Raw genomic sequence first — 14,519 nt, forward strand, 5'->3', positions numbered from 1 at the left:
AGTCCTCTTTCTCAGCTTCCTGTTCTTCCTGAATCTTTTCTGGGGAGAAGACTCCAGAAGATCAGGCCAGGGTTGTATGCTAGCCCGAGTCCATTGTTCTGTTGGCCTCTAGCCTAGGTTAGGATTAAGGCAAACTTGAGCTTAAGAAGGAAAAAGGCTAGCTAGCAAGCTGTCTCCTTTTTAAGAGTATTCCCAGCCCTGTTGAAAAGTTGGGAGATACCTTTTTGTGCTTCAAGGTGACTACAGGCAACAAGAGTGTTTTTCTGGCTTGACTTTGTACCAAGTAGCCTTTCCTGTACCGGGCGCTTGGCCTCCATGCGCTCTTCTGGTTCGGTTCCAAGGCCTCTTTGATCCCTTTCTTCCTTTATTTCCCATGGCTGGAGTGGCATCCCAGGTTGGAACAGTTCCTTCCTTCCACATAAGCAGAACAAATCTTTGGATTCTCCCTGGGGCGGATATGACCCCAGAAATGCCTCCGCTGCAAGGTTGCCTTGCTGGGTGAGCCAGCACAGAGCAGCCCGAATATGTGAGCTCAGGAACGGAGGCATGTCCTCTGAACCGCAGCATACCTGGGAAGCAGGTGTGCAAAGAGTAAGATTAGGCACCTTTAGTAGTCACCTAGGTGTTCCCGGGCACACGTGAGCATTCACATTGCCTCTGTTTCCTGCTGGGGGGAATTTCAATATGCTCTCTATCCCCCTTTGATCCTATCTGAGAAGCCTGAGTGGACAGAGGGTCCACTCTATGTCAAGGCTGGAAGAAGAGCTCTTTGTGTGCTTGGAATTCTTAGGGGAGCCTAGATGGCCACCCTGGCCCTATGCCATAGAATGGCTTATTGGCCATACACTATAGATTTATTCATTTTCCTTTTTAATCCTGGGACCCCAAATCATCTTATGTATCTTACTCATGTATTTTTTAACAGTGATGTTGAGACAAATTTACATACCATACAATTCACCTGAAGTATACAATTGAGTGTTTTTAGTACATTCAGAGTTGTGCAGCCATCACTGTAATCAATTATATCACCCCAAATAGAAACCCTGTACCCATTGGCACTTCCTCCCTATGCACTCCCAGCTTCCTCTACCCCAGCCCTGGGCAACCACTAATCTATTTTTTGTCTCTATGGATCTGCCCATTCTAGACATTTCGTATAAATGGAGTTATACGATATGTGGTCTTTTGTAACTTGTTTTTTTCATCTATCATAATATTCTCAGGGTTCATCCATGTTGTAGTAGGTATCAGTACTTGATTTCTTCTTGTGGCTCAATAACGTTCCATTGCATAAATAGACCACATTTTGTTTACCCATTCATCTACTGATGGACATTGGCCTTGTTTGCCCTTCTTTGTTATTGTGAAGAATGCTGCCACAATTTTTTTTTTTAACATTTATTTGTTTTTGAAAGACAGAGTGAGACAGAGCACGAGTGGGGGAGGGGGAGAGGGGAGGGGGACACAGAATCCAAAGCAGGCTCCAGGCTCTGAGCTGTGTCAGCACAGAGCCCGACACGGGGCTCGGACTCACGGACTGCAAGATCATGACCTGAGCCGAAGTCGGACACTTAACTGACTGAGCCACTCAAGTGCCTCCCAATTTTTTTTTTTTTTTTTGAATGCTGCCACAATTTTGTGAGTCCATTTGTTTTCATTTCTTTTGGTATATACCTAGGAGTGAAGTTTCTAAGTCATATGGTAACTCTGTGTTGAACTGTTTGAGGAACTGCCAGACTTATCCAAAGTGGCTGTGTACCATCTGATATTTCCACTAGCAGTGGATCAGGGTTCTGATTTCCTATATATATCATCAACATTTGTCATTATTTGATTTTTTATTATAGCCACCCTAGGGGGCATGAAGCGATATCTCATTGTGGTTTCAACCTGCATTTCCCTAAGATTAATAATACTGAGTGGATTTTCATATGCTTATTGGCCATTTGTAGATCTTCTTTGGAGAAATGTCTGTTCAGATCTTTTGCCCATTTAAAAAATAGGTTATTTTTTTATTATTGAATTTTAGGAGTCTTTTATATATACATAGTGTATAGACACATGTCCCTTATCAGATGTATGATTTGCAGACGTTTTCTCTCTTTTGTGCGTTGTCTTTTCCCTTTCTTCGTGGTGCCTTTTTAAAAAAATTTTTAATGTTTATTTATTTTTGAGAGAGAGACACAGAGTGCAAGCAGGGGACGGGAGAGAGAGAGGGAGACACAGCATCCGAAGCAGGCTCCAGGCTCTGAGCTGTCGGCACAGAGCCCAACGCAGGGCCCGAACTCACAAACCGTGAGATCATGACCTGAGCCGAAGTCGCGTGCTCAACCAGCTGAGCCACCCAGGAGCCCCTTGCTGGTGCCCTTTGAAGCACAAAAGCTTTTAATTTTGGTGATGTCCCTTCCTCATTTTTAATTGTGGGCAACACAGGCAGAAATGATGAGGGGCAGGAAAGGCCAGTTCAAACTGCCTGCACTCAGCAACAATGGATTGGCTCCCAGGCAGCAGTGTTCCGTGTTTAAGAAAACCCCAATGTGATTCCGGACAAATGGGAGAGGGGGTCATAGATTAGGTCCATATGAACAGCCTGAATTCAGTGAAGCAGGTTGGATAGCTACACAGAGAGTGATCTCAATGCTCTGGACACTGTGGATGTGGGACGGGAGAGCTTCGCAGCATGGCAGTTCCGTCTCTTTGGAGGCAAGGGAGAGGAGATACAAACTGGCTGTTTGGGAGGATGTACTTTGCCCTAGGTCTGTTTGCCTCTGTGACTGTGTTGTCACATTTACTGTGCCTGGATTTGTGTAGAATCGCGGGCTGGGTGGGTCTGAGCTTTGACGTTGTGGCGGTAGGCCCAGAATGAGCTGATAGGAGGTGTGTGAGCGACCTCACTGGGACAAGAGAATGAGTCTTTCTTGCCATCGGTCTCCTCCGATGCCCATCACTGGGGTAAAATGTGAGATGGAGAGGCTCTCCTTGCACTTAGAAACCAGAAGCAGGAATCCCAGACTAGGCTGGCTCCCCTGTCAGCCCTGAGGAACTGTAGAATTCAGATTGGCACCTTCCAGAAGCCTACTGTCTTAGAACCAAAAGCAGCTTTTGCTGACATCTGGTCCTTCTGGGACACTGATATTTTTATGTATACAGTGACACTCTCATCCCCAAATAGATTCTTATTTTTAACAGGCTTGCTCCCTTTGAGGGATGCCTGAGGCTCCCGACTTTGCTCGCTGGCATCTCAATGAAACCCTGCAAAGACGCAGAGGCTCCTGGCATGAGCAAAGAGGAGGGACACTCACCAGCCAGGAAGTCTAACAGCTCAGAGTCTGACCCGGTCTCCGAGTTCTGCATTAATCTCCCCTCCCCTTATCAAACTAAGTCCCAGATGAAAAGCCGTAATTACCCACTCCCCACACCACCCCCTCAATGACACAGGAAGGAGAGCTGATAAGAAATGGAACCTGAGGATACCTTGATTCCTTCCCCCACGCCTCCCCCACCAGTCCGCTGCCCATTCCCTCAGCAGGTCTCCCTTGCTTCTTGTCTTTCAGCTACCCAACATGTTCGGTGACCTTCGGTCCACGTTTATTGCCTTGATGATTGGATCCTATGCCTCCTCAGCAGTCACCTTCCCAGGAATCAAGGTGAGGGTGTGACCAGCCTCACCCTCTGGTCCTAATGTCTGAGCAGAGCCCTCTCCCAAGGCTCTTTCAGCCTCCTCTGAAGAGGGAAGTAATTGTGGGTTCTGGGGTTTGCCCCTCCCCACCACCCACACCTGGGAGGATGCACCTGGCCACCACAAGAGTAAGAAAAGAAAACCACTGAGCCATGGGAGACGGAAAATTCAAGCATATCACACAGGGTGTTACCGCAGGCCGCCTTTGCATTTCTGGGCTGGGGTAGAGAAGAGGGATGGGTGAGTTTGTCCCAGGTCACCCCACCCCCAGGTCTGTTGTTGTTGGGCTGTTACTCCTCATTAGCCAGAGCGCTGCTCTTGGCTAAGTTGGTTCAGCTGTTTCCCTCCCAGGCAGGATTCTGAACCCGTGGAAGTCACGCAGGGTCAGGAGGAAGCAAACACCTCACAGTCTGTCAGCCCCGGCACCCGCTCCAAATACTGTTGCCCTGCCAAGTCTTCGAAAGGGGCTTGTCCCACCTGTGGTCTCAGCACCAAATCGAAACCCCTTTCCTGCGATACATGGCGGGGAGGCCATGGATTAGGAGGAGGAGTCATAGACGCGGGCTGGCCTCGGGGGAATCAAGGTACCTGGAGGGTGTGGAGCCAGCCATGCTGTGGCCTCCTAGGCGTTCTCACCCTTCCGGAGTGTGGAGAAGTCTACAAGTTCCTCCTCCACCTCTTCTTGCTGTCTAACCACTGGTCCCCTCCCTGGGGAGCTGGGCAGCTGTCTGCCAGGATGCTGGCGACTCTTGTGCTGGAAATAAATGGTAACAGTGACAACAACGACTAATATGCTTGCTCAGCAGGCTTCCCACCTGCCAGGCCCTGTACTGAGCACTCTGGGGATCACACCTGCAGCTCCTTGAGGCTACAGGACAGTGTTATGCCCATTTCAGAGAGGAGCAAAGTGAGACATCCATCTGCTCGTTGGGTGTCTGGGGCACCTGCCACGTGCACCCTTCAAGGCACATCCGTGAACAAGGCTAGCAGGTTCCCGTTCTCAAGGAGCTGGACTAGTAACGGACTAGGAAAGTAATCAAGAAGTCAGTAATCTCAGCCAGGGCTGTTCACTGTGAACTTGTGAGGTGACAGTGACGGAAGCAGTCAGGGAAGGCCTCTCCAGGGAGGTGACATGTGGTCCAAGTTGGAGGCACAGGGGGTTAACGACGTGCCTCCTTATGCAGCTCAGCACAGGAAGAGCAGGGCTGACAGATGCCCGCCACCTGCCGTGGCTTCCCTCTGCTAACTCTGCCCCCTGGCCCTGCACCTACCCCATTGTGCCTGTCAGGTCATCTACGACTTTGGTGCCTCCTTCATCATCATCCTCGTGGTCTGGGCCGGCTGCTCCGGATTGGTTTTCCTCAACTGCTTCTTGAACTGGCCCCTGGAGCCTTTCCCAGGGCCGGAGGACATGGACTACTCGTAAGTGGATGTGCCGTCTGCCCCACCCCCGCCCTGGCCAGGGTCCCGGGCAGCACCAATGGACACTCTCCTGTGGCCTCCAGGGTGAAGATCAAGTTCAGCTGGCTGGGCTTTGACCACAAGATCACAGGGAAGCAGTTCTACAAGCAGGTGACCACGGTGGGGCGCCGCCTTAGCGTGGGCAGCTCCATGAGGAGCAGCAAGGAGCAAGCGGCACTGCAGGAGGGCCATAAGCTGTGCCTGTCCACCATTGACCTGGAGGTGAAGTGCCAGCCAGACACCGCAGGTACCCACCTCATGACCTCACCTTCAGGGCCTGCCTAGGACGTCGGCGGAGCCGTCTGCACCCAAACCCGCACCTCGGCCAACCCATCCCGGAAACCCCTTCACCGGGGCCAGCAGCAACTGAGGGCTTCGTGGGTGCCATCTCACTTAATTCCCACTTGATCCCCAGAGGGCAGGCGGCACCCTGCACCCGGGCTGACAGACGAGCACACTGAGGCCCAGAATGGGGAAGGGATTCTTCCAACTCACTTCACACACCTGGGTGACCCAAGTCCAGCACCCACACATTTAACCTCCCCCAGGCCCATCCCTGCATCCAGCATAGGGTGATCTGGTCAGCAAATCAGGCTTCCCCTGGACGGTGGGTAGGCTGTGGGCCGGGGGCGGGGCGGGTAGGGGCGTCGGTTCTCCTGAGCACCCCTGGTCTTCTCCCCGCAGCGGCCCCCTCCTTCATGCACAGCGTGTTCAGCCCCATCCTGCTGCTCAGCCTGGTCACCATGTGCATCACACAGCTACGGCTCATCTTCTACATGGGCGCCATGAACAATATCCTCAAGTTCCTGGTCAGCGGTGATCAGGATGTAGGTAGGTGGCCCCCCGACCTCGATGCACTTCCCCACAAGAGGGCACCCCGCGATCCGTGCTCCTTCCTACCCGCCTGAGGTTAAGCCCACCGCCTGGAAGATACTAGTCCGGAAAATGGCAGGCTCCGAAGGATTCACTGCTGATGAGAGCCATTTCACCCCAGCCGGCCCCCACTGTTCTCTCCCGTTGCCATTAGAATTTCCCGGTTTAGAGGCGGGGGAGGGGGACTAAAATAATTACATGTGTTTAGGGTGTGGGGCGTATGTTTTTCATTGCCTCGGGGCCATTGGCAAGCCTGTTTGTGAATGAAAACACTGTGGGGAACGGAGTACTCCACCTGAGAACTTGTTGAAAGACAGGCAGTCAGCCCCGTTGCCAAGGGTCTCCCTGCCCTGGGAAACCGCAGGCGCGGCCGTGGAGAGGCTCTGTGCGAAGGGGCAGGGGTGGCCCACACCGCTGGGTACTCAGGGTCTGCGCCCAGAACTGGGAGGCAAGGCTGGGCGGCGGCTTCCTTGTGCGTGTGATCCAGTCCAGGCTTGTCAAGTTCGGTAAACAGAGCTGATAACGCACACACCACTTTTCTAAAACAGCACAGAAGGTCTTCAGCTGATTAGAGGTTTTGATTCTACAAAGAAAATCAGTACTTCCTCAGGGCCTGAGCTGAGTCAGCTTTAGTCATCCCTAAGCTGGACAAACACAGTCGGTAAATCCTTTTTATTGGCATTCTCACTGGTGTGCAACTGTTTGTTGGTTTAGTTGGTTTTCCCCAGGGGTAGTTACACTAGGGATTACAAGGAATCAAATATAGGTTTTTTGGTGTGTTTTATTTTTATTTTTTTGAATTTTTTGAGAGCTCGTCCGCACAAGTGGGGGAAGGGCAGAGGGAGAGGGAGAGAGAGAATCATAAGGAGGATGCATGCCCATCTCCCGATGAGGGGCTCCATCCCACGACCGTGGGATTATGAGCTGAGCCACAAACAGGAGTCGGACGCTCAACTGACTGAGCCACCCAGGTGCCCCTGAAATACAGTTTTTAAAGGGGATGAGTCAGTGAGCAGCCTGCCTGGAATTCTCTCTCTCCTTCCTGTCTCTCTCTTCCCCTGCCCCATGTACATGTGCACTCTTGCGCTCTCCCTCTCTCTCTCTTAAAATAAATAAATAAACTTAAAAAAAGAGAGGGGTGCCTGGGTGGCTCAGTCGGTTGAGTGTCCGACTTCGGCTCAGGTCATGATCTCACAGTTCATGAGTTCGAGCCCCGTGTCAGGCTCTGTGCTGACAGCTCAGAGCCTGGAGCCTGCTTTGGATTCTGTTGTCTCCCTCTCTGCCCCTTCCCTGCTCACACTCTGCCTCTGTCTCTCTCTCACTCTCTCTCTCAAAAATAAGTAAAAAAACAGCTTTAACAAAAGGGAAAGATGACAAAGGGACCTGGACAACACTGGTTCCACTGTGAAAATGGATGTCCTGTGGCGAAGTTACCATGTGCCCTTGCAAAATTTCATAATGGACGCTGACACAGTAAAGGCCCTAAGAGAGCCCTATAGGAAAACATAACCTATTTAACTTTGTTTTGTCCAATGATTTTTCCCCAAACTTCCACCACAGGAACATTGTTATGGTATAACGCTCATTAAAATCTGTGGACCACACTTTGGGGAAAGCTGATCTATCGTGTCTAAACACCCTCTGTTATAAACTCAGGGCCCAAGAAGTGAAGTGAGGGCCCACTGGCTCTTAGAAGGCAAATCTCCCTGCTGCTGAGTCGTGGACTTTCACTCCAGTTCTCTAAGAAATCTTTTGCTGCTCAAGAGGATTTTTTTTTCCCAACTGTTTCCCACATTCAAAAAGTCAGCTTTAAGAAGTAGAGGAAGTTGGGCCAGGAAATCCAATCTGCAGCTGACGGGGCACCGGTTTTCCCCACTCTGCTCCTGTGAGCTGTTGTTCCTGACCCCCACAGCCCCGGCTGTCCCCAGAGGGGCTGCTCAGGCTCAGGGAGCTGGTGGAATAGAAGAGACCATCTCTGGCTGTCGGAGGGAGACCCATGGTGTCAGTGTTTGGCTGGGGGTCGGGACGGATTCTTTGACCTCTCCTTCCCTTGGAGAGCAGTAGGAGGTGTGACAGAGTATGACAGGGCAGGGTGCATGAGGGGCCCTGGTTGGCCGGGTCTTCGGCACCCACGCCACTTCCCTCTCCTGGTCCTCGGCAAGCACTGCAGGCCTGATTCACCAGCCTTCCTGTGACGAGGCTCCGGCTGCATGTGACTGAGGCCACAGCAGACCGGAAACCATCAACAGATGCCCGTGCTGGGCCTCACCCGCCTGCACTCCCAGAAGCCTGACTCAAGCTGGGCGTCCCCTGGATGCTCTAAGAGTCTGGTCTTGGTGGGAAATGGCATGTGTGTGCTGGGCCCAGAGCTGGCCTGCTACCACGCCCCATCTCCCTATAATAACCATTGAGATCTCTGCTGCTAACCTCTCTCCTTTCTGCTTTTTTACTTTTGCTTTCCTGATGCAGTGATGGCTACCGGTAAGCCAGGGGGATTGTCGAAGAACACTGCAACATCCCCTCCAGCCAGTCTCTGACCAAGAAACATCCCTCTTGGCCAGAACTGTGGGTGGGGGAGGGGCAGTCAACCCTCAGCTTCTATTTGCCTGAAAAAAAATCGCATCATAATTTTAAGGCTCTTTGAAGACTGGAGCCCTTACGTCAGAGCCCCTGTGAGTGGTGCCTTCCTGGTATATTTCTAGAGGCAGAAAACTAATGACTAGTCGTACACAAAGCCTCAATCCCAGGCATTGGTAATTTTGTGGTTCCCGAGTCATAGACGCTTCCTGGAGCTTCTGGGGGATGTTGTTGTGACATACTGGATTTCATTAGCTGTTTCTTGGAAATAAGCAGATGATTTGGAGAAGAGAACAGGGTGCCTGCCCCTTGCTCCACCTTTGATTCTGGAGTTCAAAGTCTCTGGGCTCCCCTCAAGGCCCACGGTGAGGGGTGGTGGGGGGTGGTCTGTGGAAGACCCCGGAAGGGCCTGTGGGGTCTCAGGCTCTCCCAGCCCCTGCCTCAGGCTTCTGCTAGGGGCCCCCCACGACGCAGCCCATTTTCCTCCCCAGTTGGCCTCTACACCTCCATCTTCGGTGTGCTCCAGCTGCTTTGCCTGCTGACAGCCCCTGTCATTGGCTACATCATGGACTGGAGGCTGAAGGAGTGTGAAGATGCCTCTGAGGAACCTGAGGAGAAAGACGCCAACCAGTGCGTAGACAGGGCCTGTCCCGTAGCTCCTGGCCCCAGAGTCAGCTGCTAGGCAGGAACCGGGTGGGTGGCCTAGGTTTTGAAGTCAGTGGGAGAGGCAAGAGGGGGTCGTGCCCAAAGCTATTCGTAAGGGCTTTCCGACACTCTCTCACTTAGCTCAGCACAGATTTGAGTGTATCACTTCGTTATGGAGATCCTTTGGTACCTGAAAGTTTGGAAAAGCACTGGGCTTGATGGAAGAATGGGAGAAACCGGAGGAAGGTCTGTGTGCAGACACTGGGTGTCTGAGGACCCACTCAGGAATAGCACAGTGGTAAACCGTGGTAAAGTCCTGCTTGCCTACGAGGCTCACTCCACTCGGTGGGAGTAGTAGGCTGCTATAACCGCAGAACTGCTAGATCTGTTCATAATTGTCAGCATGAAACAAGGTACAGGAGCCCCGCGTTCGTAAAGGTTGGGCTCCAAGATCAGAGGGTGAGTTAAATGCTGTCTTCATGACTCCACCTTAATATAATAAGCCACTGTTTATTGCTCTGGGCCCCATGCCAAACACTTGATGCACAGTATCTCAGTCAAGCCTCCCAGCACCTGGATGAGGCGCGTACTAGTGTTGAACCCATTTTTCAAATGCGGGAACTGAAGTTAGGACTTTGAGTAGCTTGCCTGGGGTCACATAGTGAGGAAGTGGTGGGTCTGGGACTCCCCGGGTCTCCAGCACTTGGCATTCATTGTTGCATGTCCTACAGTTGTCCGTGGGTTATCTGTGTGGGCAGTGGCACTGGGATCCCTAATAGTGAATTCACAAGGAAATAGCTACAGAGAATGCTCCGTTATCTAGGTCAGGTCCTAAAGCCATCTGGTTCCATCTACTGCATATTTGTTTCTCCTTCACCCCTTCCTGCCCCCAAAGGGGAAATCCACTCCCTCCCTTGTTTGACTTATTATCTGGCTTATCATCAGCTCCCTGCGGGATCTGGGTGAAGTTGGAGTCCGCGGTGAAGCGGGGCTTCGCCACATCCTGACTTGGGTGTGCTCTGCTGCTTGCCTCCCCGTCAGTCTTCACTGAGGCAGCGCAGTGTGTTAATGACCTTGCATCCAACCTCTCCACTGCGGTTCACACCCAGCACTCAGTCCAGAGGGCGCAATGGGGGCGTCCCTAGGGGTGGTCTCGCCCTGACAGTCCCTCAGATGTGTTCGGGTGGTCTCTGAGTCTCGCATCATCTGTAAGCTGTGACTTCCTGGGAGAGCCCATCCTCCTTCAGGGAGCTCCCAGCTCCGGTGTGTGCTCTGTCTCCACAGGGGCGAGAAGAAGAAGAAGCGAGACCGGCAGATCCAGAAAGTCACCAACGCCATGCGGGCCTTCGCCTTCACAAATGTGCTGCTTGTGGGCTTTGGGGTGACCTGTCTCATTCCCAACCTGCCTCTGCAGGTGGGTACGGGGAGAAGGAGAGGTCGGGTGGGATGTGGGACAGTGAGACTAGAAGGGACGTGATGTGTCATGGAAGCCATCAACAAAGACCATGGTGACTTTTCATTCATTTATTGCAACCAACAACCAACCAGCCCGCTGTTATTTACCAAGGGCTTCTTACTTGCCAGGTTCTGTGCTTAATGCAGGGGGTGAGCTCTAAATGAAACTGGGATTGCCTTTCACAGAAGACTCTTCTCTATGAAGGCCTATCCTTCTTCATGGCCTTTTGAGCATCTTGCATGCCGTGAATACCACCACCATACCGTCCCCCAGAACTATGTGGGGTAGTTGTATGGCTCCTTGTTTTGCTTTTGCTCACACAGTTGAAACCTGAGGTCCAGAGAGGTCTGGCTAATCTGTGGCATTGATGGGACCATCTACTCTGGTACAAGAATGCCTACGGGGTATCTGTGTTGTAGAGAGTTGGGAAAGACTGTGATGATCACTGGGCATGAGGGTTCAAAAGTTTAATTCCTTTTCACAAGATTTCTGTTGCTTTTGAAAGCTGACTTTTGGCAGACATTGCAAGCAAAGTAGATTTTGTCACCTGCCCAGCTCTACCCTTACGTCCATGAAAGTGTTCTAGTGCCAATCTCCAAGTTTGTTTATTTTTATTATGACGATTTTTTAAATCCCCAAGTTTATGAACTTTGAAGGGACCTGAATAATGGCATTGCTTCCACATGGGTTAGCTCAAGTCCAGATAGTATCTTGGGCCAGGTCCAGAAGGAAAGCCAGAGTCTCTCTCTCTCTCTCTCTCTTTTTTTTTTTTGCAAGTGGCCATGTGTTGAAGTACATTGAACACCCAGCTGTGCACCACCCATGGGTACTATCATGTGCATGTGCCGACATTCTGTGTGAGACCAGAGTAAACCACTGGAGGCTTGTTCCAGTTCCCAGTGAGAGTGTCTTTGTATTCCTGGTACCCTCCCAGCTTCCTGGTGGCTGTCCCCTCTTACAAGGCTGGTCGATAGATCCTTGCCTTGACCACCTTGTCTAATGAAGGGGCAGTGCTCACTAGGGACAGTCTTCTGCTTTTTGTTTTATTTAGTTCTTGTTGAAAGAAAAGTTATGAAAAGGCAACAAGACACTTGAAGTGGAAAGGGGGAACCTGCACAAGGATGTGTGAGCAAGCATAGTTGGGCACAGCCCTCTTGCAACACTGCAGAGAGCAGCCCCTGCCCCCTCTGCCGCCCACATTCCTGGGAACAGGTCCTGGCTGCTAAGCAGGATGGCAGGGCCGTGTGCAAAGGGCGAATAAAGGGTCCCAGCGGCTGTGGCAAAATGGACACAGCTCTCTTGCTCCTGAGGAATTATCTACAAATGCTTCTTGGAGCTTGCCAAGCCGGCCAGCTGTGGCCTTTTTAAGAAGCTGAACTTTCGGGTAGGGAGAAGGAAAGCTATCAGCCGTTAGGACCTGAGTGACCAGGCACAGAGACCTCTGGGCACCATCCTCAGGTCAGCAAAGGCAGGAGATCAAATCATGATTAATGACCTCCTATTTAGTGCTGTGTCAGTACATCTATAACTGCTGACTCTGGGTGGAGGCAGGAGGAGCCCTGACTCGGTGTTTGCCAATTTCCTTGGTGTAAATGCTTTCACCATGGCTGATTTCAACTGATATGACATCCCCAAATGTGCAGTTGAAAAGAGATTCACAGTGACACGCCATCGTACGGTACTCCCGCCGTACTAGACTATAAACGTCGAAACCCCCAGAGCACAGATAATAGCAAAATAATTAAGAAATGGTGAATTCTGAGTATCCGTTACCTCTGTTTTTATATAATTTGTTTAATTCTAAGTCTTTATGAATTTAATTTTTCGTAGTGACTGTCTCATAGCTGGCTCACAAAATCCCTGACAACTCGGGCATTGGCCCTTGGAGAGCTGGTGTGAGCCAACACCAGTTGCCAGTGCTGCCATTGCTCAGGACCCCAAGGACTGTGGGGACCCTCGCGTTTCTCTGCTCACACTCTGCTCTCCCTCTCTCAGATCCTCTCCTTCATCCTGCACACGATTGTGCGAGGATTCATCCACTCTGCCGTCGGGGGCCTGTATGCCGCCGTGTAAGTGCTGGTTGCCGGGGGTGGCCTGGGGCCGACAGTAAGGGAATGACCTGAGGGAGGTTCGTGGGAGGACCGAGGTCCTGGAGGGGGCCAGCCTGCCATCTTCTTGTGCCAGGGGATGGGTACCGGGGCTTCTGTTGGGTGTGTCAAGGGAAGGTCACACCTGGTGGGAGGTGGGTCAGCGGGCCGACAGTTGGGTGCCCACAAGCCTTGGCATCTAACACGAAGTCAGTTCCCCCGCCAGGGTCAGTGCTCCCGTGTAGCTTGTTATGCCTCGGGGATGGCCGCTCAGCTGAGCCCCGGGACTGCCCCTGGTTGCTCACGGGAAGGACAGGGGAGGGCTCTGGCTGCCCAGAACTACAGGGCCTTCCACAGGGGCAATGACATGGATAACTGAGCCCACAATGTGTCAGACTGTTCTCACCCAGAGTCTCAAAGGGCCTGGTTCTGCCACTGGCCTTTTGGGCCTTGGCTAAAATGAAACCTGCCTCCTTTTCCAAGAGGCCACACATCCAGAAGGAACCACAGTTGTTTTTCCCCCTTGGGCTGGGGCTTGGCTCAAAAATGGAACTCCATGGGGGCGCCTGGCTGGCTCAGTCAGTAGAGGATGTGACTCTTGGTCTTGAGGTTCTGAGTTTGAGCCCCATATTGGGTGTAGAGATTAATTAAAAATAAAATCTTTAAAAAAAAAAAAAAAAAAAAAGGAACTCAAACACCGTCTCCTGTGTGTCTCTGACCAAAGACTAGCCTGTTCCTCGCTGGGAGCCCCTTTTCACCTCCGGGGCCACAAAGCCTGACATTTCGCTGAGATTTTCTCTCCCCTCCCATCAGCATCCCACGGGGGTCATTCCAGGTCTGCCTGTCGTCCCCCACTCCACCCGATGCCAGGAGGAAGTTGCTGCTGCCCTGGCAGAGTCTGAGAGTCCACCAAGAGTGTGATGCCGAGTTTCCGTGATTACACAATGCTCCTCTGGATGAGGGCGTAGCGGAGCCAGGGCCAGCCTCCAACCTGCTCCCTGGGCCTGTTTGCCAAGCCGCAGAGTCCTGCTGGCACCACTTTCCACTCAGCTCGTCCAGACACCCATGGACCTGGGGCACGCCTGGGTGGAGTGGGGTCCTCCCCAGAATCGGGGGTCTCACGCCGGTCTGAAAGAGAAATTCACAGTCACAGGACTGCTTGGCAGAAACTAATCCGAGGCAGGCACACCTGGGGCCAAGTTGAGGCCGAGGAGCATTGGGAAAGCCTGAGAGTGGCACCTGTGGTGACAGGTCCCCTGTCTTTCCGGCAGGTACCCCTCCACCCAGTTTGGCAGCCTCACAGGACTGCAGTCGCTGGTCAGTGCACTCTTCGCTCTCCTGCAGCAGCCCCTGTTTCTGGCCATGATGGGTCCCCTCCAAGGAGACCCTCTGTGGGTAAGAAGGGTGTGGGGCAGTGGGGTATGGGCATCTGCCCACTCAGAGCTGGGAGGCATTGCTCAGGAGCTTCCAGGGCCCCAAGGAGAGGCAGTTTGGAACTTCGGTTAGGATGAACTCAGGGTCCCTCTGTGAGCGGTGGCTGTGTAGGAGAAGAAGAGTATCCTTTCTGGACCTGATTTTGGGGTAGCCCTCCTGCTGAGGGTTGGCATTTTTAACCAGGTACTGTGAACGTGCCCCACCCCTGGCCCCACCCCTGGATATTCACAACTGGAGGTCAGAGGTGGAGGGCCCAGTCCCCGAGGGCTTCTCAGCTGGGAATCCTGATACTGGAATGTGGAGC

General features: G+C 52.3%; 1 protein-coding gene across 5 annotated transcripts in view; it reads left to right on the forward strand.

Annotated features, from left to right (window-relative positions):
* SLC43A2 (solute carrier family 43 member 2) overlaps positions 1-14,519 on the forward strand; it is a 38,148-nt gene that overhangs the window by 21,371 nt on the left and 2,258 nt on the right. For 3 of the 5 annotated variants that reach the window (XM_043583485.1, XM_043583482.1, XM_043583486.1), the window contains exons 6-14: positions 3,558-3,650; positions 4,971-5,104; positions 5,188-5,390; positions 5,828-5,974; positions 8,486-8,497; positions 9,085-9,223; positions 10,523-10,652; positions 12,690-12,763; positions 14,053-14,176. In XM_043583485.1, the coding sequence (XP_043439420.1) occupies positions 3,558-3,650; positions 4,971-5,104; positions 5,188-5,390; positions 5,828-5,974; positions 8,486-8,497; positions 9,085-9,223; positions 10,523-10,652; positions 12,690-12,763; positions 14,053-14,176 (1,056 nt within the window). The remainder of the gene's footprint in view (positions 1-3,557; positions 3,651-4,970; positions 5,105-5,187; positions 5,391-5,827; positions 5,975-8,485; positions 8,498-9,084; positions 9,224-10,522; positions 10,653-12,689; positions 12,764-14,052; positions 14,177-14,519) is intronic. The other 2 variants (XM_043583484.1, XM_043583483.1) reach the window with 2 other exon arrangements.

The sequence above is a fragment of the Prionailurus bengalensis genome, chromosome E1 (genome assembly GCF_016509475.1).
Source record: "Prionailurus bengalensis isolate Pbe53 chromosome E1, Fcat_Pben_1.1_paternal_pri, whole genome shotgun sequence".
NCBI lineage: Eukaryota > Metazoa > Chordata > Mammalia > Carnivora > Felidae > Prionailurus > Prionailurus bengalensis.